Source organism: Dromiciops gliroides, chromosome 2, assembly GCF_019393635.1.
Source record: "Dromiciops gliroides isolate mDroGli1 chromosome 2, mDroGli1.pri, whole genome shotgun sequence".
NCBI classification, from domain to species: domain Eukaryota; kingdom Metazoa; phylum Chordata; class Mammalia; order Microbiotheria; family Microbiotheriidae; genus Dromiciops; species Dromiciops gliroides.
Window position 1 is genome coordinate 158,980,848 of NC_057862.1, and position 16,624 is coordinate 158,997,471.

Here is a 16,624-nt window from a genome sequence, read left to right on the forward strand (position 1 = left end):
CATTAGATAAAGAATGTAATATTCCTTTAGATCAGGGTCTAGGGCAATGGATACATTGTACTTATTAAACAATACATGTTTCAGTAGAATATAAGTTTCTTGAGGTCAAAGGTTCTTTCATTTTTATCATATACATACATACACACATATGAAATTGAATTGTGTGCAGTTTTCCATATCTGCTGACCTTGACCCTTGCAAAATAGGGGATGGGGGAGAGAAGTAGTAATGTCTTCTTATATCTTTTCGTTGGAGATAAATTTCTTCTTCATGTTTTGCAGCATTTTGTTTCAGTTATTTTATGGTTATTGTACTTATGTATATTATGGATATAGTTCCCTGCCATGTTTACTTCACTGTAATCTGTTCTTGTAAGTCTTCTTATGCTTCTCTGCATTTTTCATATTTGTCACTTTTTAGATCACAGTAATAGTCCTTTACATTTATGTACCACAATTTGTTCTCTAATCTCTGAATGAATAGCTACTTATTTTATTCTCAAATTGTTAGGTATTCACTTTGTTTCAAGATCTTTGCTACCACAGAAAGTGCTGCTGCTGCAAAAAATATTGTGGTTATATGGAGCCTTAAAAAATTTTTTTTTGGTCAGTTACCTTTTTGGCCTATTATAGTAGTGGAATCTCTGAGTCAGAGTATGAACATTTTAGTCGCTTCATTTTCTTAACTCCAAATGATTTTCTGGGATTGTCGTTCCAATTCACAGTTCTTGGCGGGGGGGGGGGGGCAATGGGGGTTAAGTGACTTTCCCAGGGTCACACAGCTAGTAACCGTCAAGTGTCCGAGGCCAGATTTGAACTCAGGTACTCCTGAATCCAGGGCCAGTGCTCTATCCACTGCGCCACCCAGTCACCCCCGCCAATTCACAGTTCTACAGCAATGCATTAGTGTACTTGTCCCTCCACAGCTCCTCTGACATTGACTCTTTTCCTTTATGGTCACATTTGCCAATGTGTCTGAGGATGAGCTGAGATCTCAGGGTTGTTTTCATTTACATTTCTCTTCATATAGCGATTTGGAGCATTCCTTCATATGGTTGTTAATCGTTTGTAATTGTGTTTGTTCATATCCTTTGACCATTTCTATACAGAGAGAGAAATGAGACAGAGACTTGAGTTTAAAGAGCATAATTGTTTAAATTTTAGACTACTTAGCTGTGAATAATGAAAGACTGAGAAATGTGGCTTATGCCTGACACATTAAGGGGAAGAAAAGAATTGGTGATGTTGAGAAATTGGGTCAGTTGACTCAGTCACGTATCTCTGACCCAGGATAATTTGGTCTAGTATGATGTTGGGGTGAATTGGGGAGGAATGGCTATTTATGTGTAGGGCACAGTCACAATTTAGATGTATATGATTCAGAAAATTCCTGTATTCAAGTGCTAAGCAGAACACATAAATTTTTGTCACTAAGATTTTACAATTTTTTTTTTGTATAAAGAATAGCTTGTGCAGAGACATAAGAGCAGATTTATATAACTCAGTCCACATTTTACTAGTTTTTGTAACTGTTTGAAATTGGAATCTTAATTTCAATTTTCCCCCCTCACTTTGCAGACATTTCAACTTACGAATGAAGAGAGACACATCCCTTTTCACTGATGACTTTAAAGTAGTAATGTCAGATCAAGTACTTGATTATGATACCTCTCATATTTACACTGGACACATTTATGGTAAGTTAACATTCTTCCCCCCCTCCCCCCCCAAACCCAACAACAGTAACCACCCACAATCAGGTAAATGAATAAACTATTTTTTTTTTTAAGCTTCATTTAGAAGGACAGAAATGTTTCTGCAGATGTGAACAAAAGCATTGGAAAAGTTGGTACAAATTTCCCAGAGATTTAAATTGTATATGAATGCTATCGTCTTTTTAAACTGTAGACATATATGTTCCTGTTGTATTTCTCTTTTTTTTTTTTTTCTTTTTTAGTGAGGCAATTGAGGTTAAGTGACTTGCCCAGGGTCACACAGCTAGTAAGTGTTAAGTGTCTGAGGCCGGATTTGAACTCAGGTACTTCTGAATCCAGGGCCAATGCTTTATCCACTGTGCCATCTAGGTGCCCCTCAATAAGTTTTTAAAAGAATTTAACATAATGGTTATGTTTTTTTTTTCTTTAACTTTTATGTTTAAAATTTTGCTTTATTTTTTGTGGGGTGGGGGTGTGGGATTCACTTGTATGGAAGTGCTTCTCCAGTTATTGGTTGACACTTCCAGATGAACGAGTTACTTTATTTGCATTTTTTGACAAACAACTGAACTATTTACTAAACTGAGTAATTTTGTCTAGGTAGATCTGTGCTATAAGTCCTCCAGTGCCTCATTATGGTGTGGAGATGGCCCTGGATTCTTGAGGGATATGCCAGTGGAGCTCAAGCTCTGGCAGGTACCAACCGGGTGGAAAGACTTTTGAGTACAGGCTGTCTGAGGACCAGTCTAGTGAAATATGGCAAGGCTCATCCATTACCAATAGTTTGGCCACCAGGTGATTAAGGCTTTTTTTTCTGCCATAGTAGTTCATGAAACAGATGAAAGTACAAGAATGACCTTCAGTCTCTGTGCAGCTTCCTTTCCTCACCCCCCACCCCCCTTTTTTGGCAGGGCAATGAGGGTTCAGTGACTTACCCAGGGTCACACAGCTAGTAAGTATCAAGTGTCTGAGGCCAGATTTGAACTCAGGTCCTCCTGAATCCAGGGCTGGTGCTTTATTCACTGCACCACCTAGCTGCCCCCAAGCTTGCTTCTATTTCTAAAGTAACCATGACAGTGGCAAAAAAAGAGGTCTGAGGGAGGTACTCATAAAGTTTTTAGATTCCCCTACAAGTATTAATTTAGGTATTAATACTTATAATAAATAGCATTGGTTGTTCAGTCAATTAATAAGTGTTTGTTAAGTACGTGCTAAGTGCTAACGATTAAAAGAGAAAAGCAAAATATCCCCTTCCCTCTAGGAGCTTATATTTTAATGGACGAGACAATATACACATTCATACAGAATGTACAACAATGTATACACAATGGGGGAGACAACATACACCTTCACACATGTACAAAACAGTTATATAGATTAACTTTGAGAGGAAAGGCACTAACAACTAGGTGGACTGAGGGAGGGGTAAGACTATGTAGAAGGTAGTATTTGAACAGAATCTAGAAAAAACCAGGAATTTCAGGAGGTGGAAATGAGGAGAGAATCCTTTGAGGACAGTGCTATTAGAAATGGGAGCTAAAGTGTTGTATGTTGGAAATAGCAAGACAGAAATTTTGGCTGGACTTTGGATTGCACTGAAGGTATGTAATGTGTAGTAATGTTAAAAAGATATTTAGAGACAGTCTATCAAGGACATGAAAAGTCAAAGAGTGGAATTTTCATCTTATCCTTGAGGTAATGAGGAGCCACTGGATCTTATTTAATGGGGATAGGTTGACATAATCAAATCTGCACTTTAGGAAGTTGTATAGAAGATGTAGAAGACTAGAATAGGGATTATCTTTTGAGGAGGGTATTGCAATAGTTGTAACAGAGATTGTAAAGGTGTGATGGCTATGTGAGTAGTGAGGAGGATATATGTGAGAGAAATTGTGAAAATAGAAACAACACTATTAGATGGCAGTTGGCAATGAATAGGGCAATGAATATGTAGCAAGTGAAGATGACATTAAAGTTACCAGCCATGGTAACTAGAAGAATGTTGTTGCCTTTGATAGAAATAAGGAAGGTAGGAAGAGGTGGGGTGTTTTTTTGTTTTTGTTTTTGGGGAGGGGAGATAAGATGTTCTGTTTTACTTTATAAAATACTAAGATATCTATGGGACGTTTAGTTTGAAATGCCCCACAGGAATTTGATGATGCACGCCTGGAGCTTTGAAGAAAGACTGTGACTGATTATAAAGATTGGGGAAATCATCTGAATTGAGATACAATTAAACCTTTGGGTCACCAAATGATAAACTGCAGAGAGAAAAAGGGAAGAGAGTCTATAATGGAGCCTTAGGGAATACTCTCAGTTAGGGGGCATGTTATGTATGATGAGACAGCAATGGAGATTGAGAGTCAGGAGAAGAGACCATGAGGAAAGCATCAAAACCAAACAAACAGTGGATAGAGCACCAGCCCTGGAGTCAGGAGTACCTGAGTTCAAATCCAGCCTCAGACACTTAACACTTACTAGCTGTGTGACCCTGGGCAAGTCACTTAACCCCAGTTGCCTCACTAAAAAACAAAACAAAACAAAAACCAAACAAACAAGCCCAGAGCTAATAGCAATGAAGAGACAGTGGTCAGTAGTGTCAGGTGTCATAAATAGGTCAAGAAGGATGATATTTTAGAAAAGATTTCACAATTAAGAAATCATTGTTAACTTTCAAGAGACATTTCCTTTGAGGTCAGAAGCTGGTTTGCAGAGGTTATAGAAGAAAGAAGAAAGGTATTTGAGGAATAGGGAGAGACATAGGACGATAGATTAAATTGAGGATAGAGTCTAATAAAGATTTTAAGAATCAGGTTGATGTGTACAAGTTTGTAAGTTAGCAGGGAAGGGACCAATAATTAGAGATGGAAGATAAATGAGAAAGGGAAGGTTATTGGGACCATTTGGCTAAAGGAGTATAGAAGAATGGTAAGCAAGGATATATGTAGAAGGGATGGCAAAGAGAAGAGGCACCTCATTATTAGACTTTTGTGAAGGAAGAGATGAGAAAAGGAGTTTAGGGAGAATGCTGCTTCTTTATTAGTCAAGCTGTGAATCTCAGCTAAATTGAGGGAGAAGATAGAGAGATGTGGGAAGTTTGAGGGGAATACCTTCTGTGGGGGAGTAGGCTGGGAGGTGGGTAGAAGTAAAAATATTGCCTTGCTATAGTGAAGGTGTACTTGAGATTAGGTAATATAAATGTGTGGTGGGTTAAGTATGGTTTCTTGACTTTCTCCATAATCCAGTAGCATGTGATTAGTTGGGAGGAGAGTGTGAGTAATGACATTTGGTAAGGCATGAGTATAATATCATGAAATAAGATATTTGAGAGTAAAGTTGAAATGGTTAACTTAAAGTGCTTGTCAAGTTTGGGAAGAGAGTATAGAGTGTAGCAGGATCACAAGATTGGAAGTCATAGTAAGTATGAAGTTTAGGAGGAGCAAGATATTGAGGAGAGATTGAATAAGAGATTATGATTATATAAAGGCATTGCAGAGTTCTTGATCATGGAAGTGGAACAGTTATGGGTCATGGTAAGATCAAGGGGATTGGAGGAAGTAGGTTTTAAGAATTGAGTAATTTGAGGAACTAGAAGTTTGATCATTGAATGAAGATTACATTAGCCAGCACACTGTTGGAGAACTGAACCTCACTATAATTGCCATAAGTGAAACATATATCTGGAAATATAGAGGCAGACTTGCCATATGATGAAATGAACATGAAAGACAAATTGATAATCCTAGTTCTACTTTGATATGTCTCCTTAAATATTTTAAGAACTAGAGGAAGAGCTGGTGGAGCCAAGATGGTAGAGTAGAGGAAGCATTCAGCTGAGCTCTCCCACCATTCCCTTCCAGACAACTTTAAAATAACGCGTTACATTGAATTCTGGAGCAGCTGAGACAACAAAAGGTCAGAGTGAGACTTTTTTTTTAGCCTCAGACAAATTAGGAGGTTGGAAGGAGAGATCTGTGACATGGGAGTTGGGGTGGAAGCTGGCTTGGAGCCCATGTGGTTGCAACACCCATGATGGAACCAGGTAGCAACTGAAGAAGCAGCAGATTCAGGAGTTCTCAATCCACAAGATAGTAAGGGGCTCTGACAGCTGGCCAGACAAAGATTACAGGGGACCCCTGTGCTGCATTGGATTCAGGACTAGATGCTGTTTGGCAAATTCATTGCCTATACCCATTTCTAGGTCATAGTTCAAGGGCAGAGAGGAGCATTTTCAGTCAAGAAGGGAGCCGGGGCCCTGAGGAAGACTATCACTTCCAGCCCCAAGGGAACATAGGTCTAGAGAAACAGTGTATTTCAATCCCAAGGGATTAGGAGCCTTTCCTGGGTAAGGACCAGTGTGCAGACCAGAAGAACCATGACCATAACTCTCCACAGATCATACTACCTTGGAAGCACCAAAAACTTCCAGATCCCAAAAACTAGTTCTGAAAATAGTAGTAAGAAAAAATGTGAAACTTGGGATAGACCCTCAACCCCACCCCAGGAATAGAATGCAACTTTTACACAAAGTTCAAAGGCTAGACATAGGCTGGGAAATGTGCAACAAAACAGTTTTGCCATAAAAAACTACTGTGGTAACAGGGAAGATCAAGACAAATTCAGAAAACAGTGATGTTGAAACAATTGCAAGCAAAGCCTCAGAGGAGGGAAAATGTGAATTGGACACAAGCCTAACAAGGACACTTGGAAGAGCTAAAAAATGACTTTCATAATCAAGTAAGAGTGGGAGAGAAAAAATAGGGTAAAGCAGTGAGAATGAGGGAAGAAAATTATGGAAAGACAATTAACCTTAGATTGGGGACAGACCCAAAATGGCAGAGAAAAGGTGGGAACTTACATGAGCTCTCCCAAATTCCTTTCCAAAAAACCTTAAATAATGTCTTAATACAAATTCTGGAGTGGTCAGAAGGAGATTACAGGGGTCCCTTTGCTGGCCCTGGGGAATGGGACTCTTATATTTCCCATACTGGGATTTGGGTTGCTGTTCCAGGGTGAGTAGGAGCACTAGCACACCAGAGCTTGTAGCTGCAGGGGAGCCCCTCCCCTGGCTGCCCAGTTCCTGGACTAGCTCAAAAAGGATTAAAAAAAATCAAATAAGAGGGGCAGCTAGGTGGCGCAGTGGATAGAGCACCGGCCCTGGAGTCTGGAGTACCTGAGTTCAAATCCGGCCTTAGACACTTAACACTTACTAGCTGTGTGACCCTAGGCAAGTCACTTAACCCCAATGCCTCACTAAAAAACAAAACAAAACAAAAATCAAATAAGAGAAGTAGAGGGAAAATTGGAAAAAGAAATGATAGTGATGTAAGAAAATCATGAAATGAGTCAGCTTTGTAAAGGAGGCACTATAGTACGTTATTAGTGTATCAATTTTCTCACATCTCTCACATTTGTTTCTTTTTCTGTCATATTAGCCAATCATATAGGTATAGGGTGGTACTTCAGAATTGTTTTAATTTGCATTTCTCTAATAAATAGTGATTTAGAGCACTTTTTCATATGGCTATTGATAGCTTTGATTACTTCTTCTGAAAACTGCCTTTTCATATCCCTTAACCATTTGTCATTTGAGGAATGCCTTTTTTTTTTATAAATTTGACTCAGTTCTATCTTTAAGAAATTAAGTCTTTATCAGACAAGCTTGCTATAAATTTTTTTTAAGAGTTATGATTACTGTGTATTTCCCTCCATTCTATTTCTTCACCCCTTTCTCCTGATCTCTCTTTCACCTTGTCCATCCTCAAAATGTTTTGCTTCTGAAGCAACTCTGAGGTACCACCTCACTCCTTATCACATTGGCTAATATGACAGAAAAGGAAAATGACAAAGGGGATGCAGGAAAATTGAGACACTAATGTTACTGCTGGTAACTGATTCAGCCATTCTGCAGAGCAATTTAGAACTATGTTCAGTATATAAAACTATACCTACCCTTTGACCCAGCAATACCACTACTAGGTCTATATCCCAAAGACAGCAGACAAAAAATAAATGTATCTTTATGTACACAAATATTTATAGCAGCTCTCTTAGCAGTGGCAAAGATTTGGAAATTGGTTTTGATGGAATATTACTGTGCTGTAGCAAATATTGATCAGGATGCTTTCAGAAAAAGCTGGACAGATTTACATGAACTGATGCAAAGTGAAATGAGCAGAACCAGGAGAGCAGAACCAGGAGAACAGAAATGCAGTATGATGATCAACTATGAATGATTTAGCTATTCTCAATAATATGATCCAAGACATTTCCAAAGGACTTATGAAAAAAGCTATCCATCTCCTGAGAAAGAACTTGAGTCTAAATGCAGATTGAAACAGCCTTTTTTTTCAATGTATTGTCTGACTGCACATGTATGACCTATATCAAATTGCTTGCCTTTTCAATGTGGGGAGAGATGGTGGGAGACAATTTGTAACTTAACATTTAAAAAAACCAATGTTAAATATTGTTTTTACATAAAACTGGGGAAGAAATAAAATATTAAATTAAAAAAGACAATTAACAGCTTAGTAGAAGAGGCATACAAATATTAAAGAATATAACACCTTAAAAAACAGAATTGGCCACATGTTAAGAGGTTCCAAACTTTACTGATGAAAATAATTCCTTTACAAAACAGAATTGGCCAAATGGAAAAAGAAGTACAAAAGCTAATTGAAGAAAATAATTCCTTAAAAATAAAAATTGGGCAAGTGGAAACTAATTACCCCATGAGACACCAAGAAACATTGGTGGTTTTCCTTTGATCTCAGGGAAGACTAAAATGATATCACTGTGTTGGAGTCAAGGTATAGTATGTCCAATTGTGACTGATCAGACCAATATGAACTTGGAAGGTTCTACCACAGATCCAGCACAAATAGTCCATATGAACCTAGAACCTAGTTCATATGGATCTGATTCATATGGAACCATAGTTCATTGTCTGAACCAGGAAACAATAAAATAAAATCAAAAGAAGAAAAAGTGAAATATATCATTGGAAAAAGAACTGACTTAGAAAATAGATTGAGAAGAGATAATTTAAGAATTAGTGGACTGGCCAAGATGGTGGAGGGATGACATTAAACTCACAGAGAGAGGTCCTGATATAATCACCCCAAAAACAGCAATAAAAGAACCCCTGGAGCAGAAAAACACACAAAAATATGGGCTGAGATTATTCTCCAGCTATAGATAGATTTCAGGGGGCCGTGTTGGACCACAAGTAAAGTCTAACCCCCTGATCATGCCGACAGACACACCAGACATGGCGCCAGAGGTATTTACCCCAGAGCCTCTGAATCAGCTACAGTACCAGTGTCTTCTAGAACTGAGCATGCAGTCGGGTGAGAGTGCTGATCCGCTGGCCAGGGGGAAAGTGGAGGGGTACCAGTGGGACTGAGGAAGGAATCCAGCTGTCCCACCAGGAAGAAATCCTGAGCAGTGGGAGGCCCAGGTAGGGGAGGGGCACAGGCTCGTTGAAGCTAAGGACCATACCACAGAAAGCTTTGCTGGTTGGTTGTTTAATAAGGAAGCTTGAGGTTATCTTCAGACCAGAGAACAGGCCAGCCAAGAGTAAAACCTGCCTTCTGTCAAACCAAAACACACCTGGGATCCTCTGAAGCTGGGAACAGGAGTGGAGCTGAGAAGCAGGGCCCCCCCCCCCCCAATCCCCCTTTGGAGAGTTTAAAATCAAGTAAAAAATGAGCAAGCAAAGAAAGTTCAGAACTATAGAAAACTTTTTCAGCGACAAGGAAGATCAAGGTGCAGCCTCAGATGAGGAAATCAACCACAGGGCCCCTACATCCAAAGCTTCCAAGAAAAATATGAACTGGTCTCAGGCCATGGAAGCTCTCAAAAGGGACTTTGAAGTGAAAGTAGGAGAGGTAGAATGAAGATGTAGAGAAAGAGAGGAAGGAATGGAAAGAGAAATGAGAGCAATGCAGGAGAGTCATGAGAAAAAAGTCAACAGTTTGAAAAGCCAAATGGAAAAGGAGATTAAAAAACTGTCTGCTGAAAATAATTGCCTAAGAATTAGGATTGAACAAATGGAAGCTAGTGACCTTTTGAGAAACCAAGACACAGTAAAGCAAATCCAATTGAATGAAAAAATAGAGGGCAATGTGAAATATCTCCTTGGAAAAACAGCTGACCTAGAAAATAAATCTAGGAGAGATAATTTGAAAATCATTGGACTACCTGAAAACCATGACCAAAACAAGAGTTTAGACACCATCCTCCAAGAGATTGTGAGGGAAAATTGCCCTGATATTCTAGAAGCAGAAGCTAAAATAGAAATTGAAAGAATCCACCGATCACCTCCTGAAAGAGATCCCAAAAGGAAAACCTCCAGGAATATTATAGCCAAATTCCAGAACTCCCAGGTCAAGGAGAAAATACTGCAAGCAGCTAGAAAAAAGGAATTCAAATACTGTGGAGCTCCAATAAGGATAAAGCAAGATCTAGTAGCATCTACATTAAAGGACTGGAGGGCATGGAATATGATATTCCAGAGGGCACAGGAACTGGGACTATAGCCAAGAATCACCTACTCAGCAAAAGTGAGTATAATCTTTCAGATGAAAAAATGGGATTTCAATGACCTGAAATGAATAGAAAATTTGACTTTCAAATATAAGACCCTGGAGAATCATAAAAAGGTAAAGAGGAAAAAGAAGTCAAAGGTTAAACTGTTTACAGTCATACATGAGAAAATAATACTTCCAACTCATAAGAACTTTTTCAGCAAGGAATACACAGAGGACACAGGTCTGAACTGAATATGAAGGGATAGTATTTTTTTTAAGTAATTATTTTATTTTATTTGGTGAGGCAATTGGGATTGACTTGCCCAGGGTCACACAGCTAGTGTTAAGTGTCTGAGGTTGGATTTTAACTTAGGTCTTCCTGAATCCAAGGCTGGTATTCTATTCACTGCGCCACCTAGCTGCCCCAAGGGATAATGCTTTGTAAAGCATTTATTTTGCGTGTATCCCTGTTCTTTGTGGAACAAACAAGGTGGGTTGATTGGTGTCTAGGGCCAGATTTGGGCTCTGGGCCTCCTGGGCCCAGGGCTGGTGCTTTGTCCACGGTGCCATCTAGCTAACCCATGATGACATCTTTAAAATAGTAGTGAGGGGTAGGAGGAATACATGGGGGGAGAGGGGACAGGAGAGGTGGAATGGGGAGAGGTAGCTCACATGAAGGAAACAAGAAAAAAGCCTATGGCGAGGAGGGGAAGAGGGGGAGTGAGTGAACCTCACTATAATCAGAATTGGCTCAAAGAGGGAATAACATACATACTCAAGCAGGTATAGCAATATATTTTTGCCCCGAGGAAAAGTGGGAGGAGAAGGAGATTGGGGGGGGGAGAAGAGGGGAAGGAGGGAAGAGAAGTTTGGGGGACGGAGCTGTAAAAAGCAAAACACTTTAGAGGAAGGTGAAGTTTGGCAATAACACCACATGTATGACATATATTGAATTGCTTGATTTCATAGGGAGAGTTGAGGAGGGAGGGAGGAAGAAAAATTTAGAAAACAGAATTAGCTCAAAGGCCATAACCTCATCAGAGTGGGCTCAAGGAGGGAATAACACACACACTCAATAAGGAAGAGTAATCTATTTAACCCTACAGGAAAGTAGGAAAGGAAGAGGATAAGAAGGGATGGGTGAATGAAGGGAGGATAGAGCGGGGGAGGGGGCAGTCAGTAGCAAAACACTTTTGAGGAGGAATAGGGCAAAATAAGATATACAATAGAACAAATATCATTGAAAGGGAATGGGATGGAGAGAAATAGTTATGATGATTGACTACAATGTCAAAATGTATGGTACCTACTCTGCTGGGCTATTGTGAAGAAAATTCTCTGTCAAGTTTAAGATACTATATAAAAATTATGATGAACAGGATGCTATCAGAAAAACCTGGAAAGACCCACATGAACTGAAGCAGAGAGAAATGTACTGTATACAAAATAACAGCATTAGTGTAAGATGATCTGCTGGGAAGCACGTGGTTATTTTCAGCAAGGCAATGATCCAATTTAATTCTGGAGAATTTATGAAAATTGCAGTCCATCTACAGAGAAAGAACATAGTATCTGAAAACAGACTGAAACTTTTTTTTACAATTCCTTAATCTGAAGTTTTGTTTTTATCTGTTTTCTCTCACAGCCTAGATAATATAGAATTGTTTGCCATGACTATTCATGTATAATTTATGTTGAATTGTTTGAGTTCTTAGGGTGGGAGTGGGAGGGGATAGAGGAATAGAAGTTGGAACACAAAGTTTAAAAAAATTGATGTCAAAATTTGCTTTTACATGTAATTTGGAAAATAAAAGTCTAAAATTAAAAAAATAATTAGTGGACCATCTGAAACCTGTGATCAAAGAAAGAGCCTAGGCATTATTTCAAGAAATTATCAAGGTAAGCTGCCCTGACATCCAGAATCAGAGAATAAAATAAAATAAAAATTGAAAGACTACATCACTCAGACACTTGACACTTACCTCAGACTCTTGACACTTACTAGCTGGGTGACCCTGGGCAAATCACTTAACCCGCATTGCCCAAACCAAAAAAGGGGCAGCTAGGTGGTGCAGTGGATAAACCACCAGCCCTGGATTCACGAGGACCTGACTACAAATCCAGCCTCAGATACTTGACACTTACTAGCTGTGTGACTCTGGGCAAGTCACTTAACCCTCATTGCCACAAAAAAAAAAGGGGCCTTTAAAAAACCAAAAAGACTACATGAATCTAAAGTGGTGAAATAAAATGAAATGAAAACTCCCAAGAGTATCATAACCATGTTACAGAGTTCTCAGATTGAAGAGAAAATACGTCAGGCAGATAGAAAGAAAACCCATTCAAATACTGTGGAGCCACAGTTAGAATCATCTAAGATTTATTAGTTACTACCTTAAACGAGTAGAGAGCTTGGATTATGGTTCATAAGAAGGCAGAAGTGCTAGGATTATGACCAAGAATAATCTACCCAGCAAATCCAAGTATAATCTTTCAAAGGAAAAAACAGGATATTTCATGAAGTAGAGGAGTTTCAAGCATTCTTGATGAAAAGACCAAAGCTGAGTGAAAAATTTGACTTAAATACAAGACTCAAGAGAAGCATTAAAAGGCTTCATATGCATAATGCATATCACATTGCATGCTGTCTCAGGGAGTAGGAAGGAGGCTAGACAGGGAGAAAATTTGGACCTTAATTTTATATAATGTGTTCAATTTTTTTTAACATGTAAGGAAATATGTAACACAAGAAATGAAATATTTTTTTAAAAACAACTAGAGAAATGCTTCTGTTATTTTTGGATGAATTCTTTATGGAAGATTTACAGAAAGTAAAGAAACATATTCAATGGGTTGCTATTTGTTGGGTTTACAGTCTATATAAAGGTCGGTGCCCCCAAAGAGGGTACTTGGTTCTTTTAATTGAATCCTGAGTCTAGAATTGTAAATAACCTACTTTAAGTTGGTGTGCTAATAGTTTAATATATTTTTCCCTCTGTGATGTTTAAAATCTAAATGTGATGTCTAAAAAATCTAATGTGTGGTCACCTTAAATTAGAAGCTTTAGTACCAGTCTATGGGTGTTAAGCATTTATTAAAGCATACCAGGTATTTACGTGGAGTTCAGAAAGTTAAGAAAAGGCCTATCTAGCCTAGAGTTCCATCCTGGTCGGGTTCTTAGTCAATTCCTCTGCCATGAGCCTCTTTCAATCACAAACTCGCCAGCAAACCGAGTGTGGAAGCTTTTTATAGGTCCGGAGCATAGGCGGTTTTTACACATTGCTTCAAGCAGATTGGTAGGTGTCATCCACATCTGTTGGTTCACTGGACTTGAAGGTGGTCTTGAGTTGCGTTCAAAGTCCTTAGCTTCTGAGAATAATACCTTCTTAAGGGCTAGCCAGGTGTGGTTACAATCTAGTTAACTGGAAGTAGGCTAATCAGCATTCAGTCACTATCACTTAATTCAGTCAGTTTAGATTAATCTCCAGGTGGGCCTTTGAGTATCTGCCAAATCCCATTATTTTCTCACACTTCAAAGATCTCATCTGGAGAGAAAGCTATATCCACTATGTGGATTATTGTTAGGAATGAGAAATAATAACTGTCACTTTCAGGTGAAAATATGTTTTGCATGATACTAATGTATTTTCCATTGAGCATTTTTCCTATTCTTCATATGTTCAGAGTCCTCTTAGTTGTATTGTTTTGTAGAAATTGTGAAAGGCCTATAGAGATAGCATAGCTCAGGGAATATGAATAGAGTGTTGGATTTCACTTCAAGGATACTTGGATGTGGGGGCAGCTAGGTGGAGCAGTGGATAAAGCACAGGCCCTGAATTCAGGAGGACCTGAGTTCAAATCTGGCCTCAGACACTTGACACTTACTATCTGTGTGACCATGGGCAAGTCACTGAACCCTCACTGCCCCACCAAAAAGGGAAAAAAAAAAAAAGAATACTTGAATCTTGGATGTGAAATCTGCCTTTCACACTTTGCAGTTGTCTGATACTGAGCTAGTCATGTCTCCTTTCTGAGCTTCCATTTTTACTTATGTAGGATGGAGTTAATAATATCACTTACCTTGAAGGACAGTTGTGAGGAACAAAGGAGATAATAATGTGTATTAGAGTTTTATTTTATTTGTTTGTTTGTTTTTGTTTTTGTGAGGCAGTTGGGGTTAAGTGACTTGCCCAGGGTCACACAACTAGTAAGTGTCAAGTGTCTGAGCCTGGATTTGAACTCAGATCCTCCTGAATCCAGGGCTAGTGCTCTATCCACTGCACCACCTAGCTGTAGCTGCCCTTAGAGCTTTATTTTATTTTATTTTTTGCAGGGCAATGGGGGTTAAGTGACTTGGCCAGGGTCACACAACTAGTAAGTGTCAAGTGTCTTGAGGCTGGCTTTGAACTCTGATCTTCCTGAATCCAGGGCCAGTGCTTTATCCTCTGCACCATCTAGCTGCCCCTAGAGCTTTATTTTAAAAGAAAAATTTAAAGATAAGTTTATAAATTAAAATAGAAAAATGGTTTTCATTTTTTAATTCTTAAGCTCTAATGTTAACAAGAAACATTTTCTTCCAGATGTTAGATGTTCATTGAACCAAATTGTTATCTCATATTGGAAATATTCTTTTCTAAAATATAGTTTAAGAATCCTAAATTTTTTAATCTTAACTCTTCATATCTTTATTCCTAATACTTAAGAATTGCTTTTGGTACAAAGCCTTGCTGTATTGTTATCAAAGCATTTCTTAAGTACATATGAAAAAAAGAAAGCAAGTAATAGCCTAAAGCCATTCTAATATTTCTTGAGTGGGAGTAGTGAAAGGCCTCTCTTAGAAAAATTATAGCACTTGTATTCTTTCAGCTATTTGCTTTTGGGTTGGACTTTGTTTTTATAACTCTTATCCATCCATATACTCTCCTATGTTAAAATATACATGATAAAAAAATATACATGATACTCATAATTTGAATTTGTTCTGCCACCCTCTTATAATTGTCATTAATAAAGTAAGTTCTTGGTGTATCAATGAAAACAGGAGGCAAGAAATGGGCAAACTGTACATTGATATCACTGAGCTTTTGAAAGAATCAGTGGTAAGCCTCCATAACTATGGTTGATCCTTTATAGAGGATTTATGGAAGAACATGTTGTACTTTAGAAGGATTGCAGTCATTAGAAGGAATTTCCATGTTAGTGAAATCATAATTCTAAATATATTCTGAAATGTACCACAAATTTTATTTTATTATATGTATTGTCAGTTAATATAGTTAGAGTTGTGCTCTGATGATTTGTTTTTATGTAAAGCTTAAGGAATTTTTTAAGGAAAGACTGTTTGATGGGAGAATAGTTTAGTATGGTTTTTCTTTAATAGGTGAAGAAGGAACATTGAGTCATGGGTCAGTTATTGATGGAAGATTTGAAGGATTCATCCAGACTCGTGGTGGCACATTTTATGTTGAACCAGCAGAAAGATATATTAAGGACCGGACTCTGCCATTTCATTCCGTCATATATCATGAAGATGATATCAGTAAGTACTTTCTACTATCAACTAACCTTAAGAAGAAAAATTTTTGCAAAATGCAAAAAATTGGGCCATAGTTACAGACTTTTTAGACAAATACAGCCTAGGCTCTTTTTTTTTTCTAAAGCTATTCATTAATTAAACTAGAAAATAGTTTTTTTGGTAATGAATACCCTTATAAAGTCAGTTCCATATAATGAGACTGTTTTCTTTCAGTTTCTACCACACTTTTGCTAATTTGGATAGAAGAAATTCTCTTTGACCTAAGAAATCTTGTATTCCTGATTAGTTTTTCCAAGTTTACATTGATTTAGCAGTCATTAAAATGATAGTGTGTTGTTTTATGTGCATGCTGTACTAATAGGTCACTATTATATTTTCATAAATAATATAGCATATATAACTGTTAATTCTTTGTACACTTATTAAATATTTGTTGAGTTGAAATTATTTTCTTTTGAAGAATAATTTTGAAGATTTCATCTATGTAATCTGAAATTCCTCTGAACTCTCATAATACTCTGTAATTTGAAAGATCTCAGTTTGAGATCTCCTGACTGTGGCTCTTAACATTTTTGTGATGTTGGGCATATTGTTTAATCTCTCTGGGCCTCAGTTTCTTCCTCATCTGTAAAATGAGGGGATTGTATTAGTAAGATCACTTCTTGCTCTAAATTTGCAGTATCTTATTGTAGGGCTTCTTAAACTTTTTCCACTTGCAACTCCTTTTTCCCTTGAGAAATTTTTATGTAACCCCAGGTATGTTGCTATATAAAATAGGTATACATAAACTTTTATTGTTGCCAAATTTTTATCAATCCCCACATTCAGTTATGAAACCCC

At 37.9% G+C, this 16,624-nt stretch overlaps 1 protein-coding gene across 1 annotated transcript in view; it reads left to right on the forward strand.

The window, feature by feature from the left end:
• The window catches only part of ADAM10 (ADAM metallopeptidase domain 10), a 170,998-nt gene that overhangs the window by 70,320 nt on the left and 84,054 nt on the right, over window positions 1–16,624 (forward strand). Inside the window, 2 exon segments of the mRNA XM_043986216.1 lie at window positions 1,578–1,696; window positions 15,629–15,787. Of these exon segments, the coding sequence (XP_043842151.1) occupies window positions 1,578–1,696; window positions 15,629–15,787 (278 nt within the window).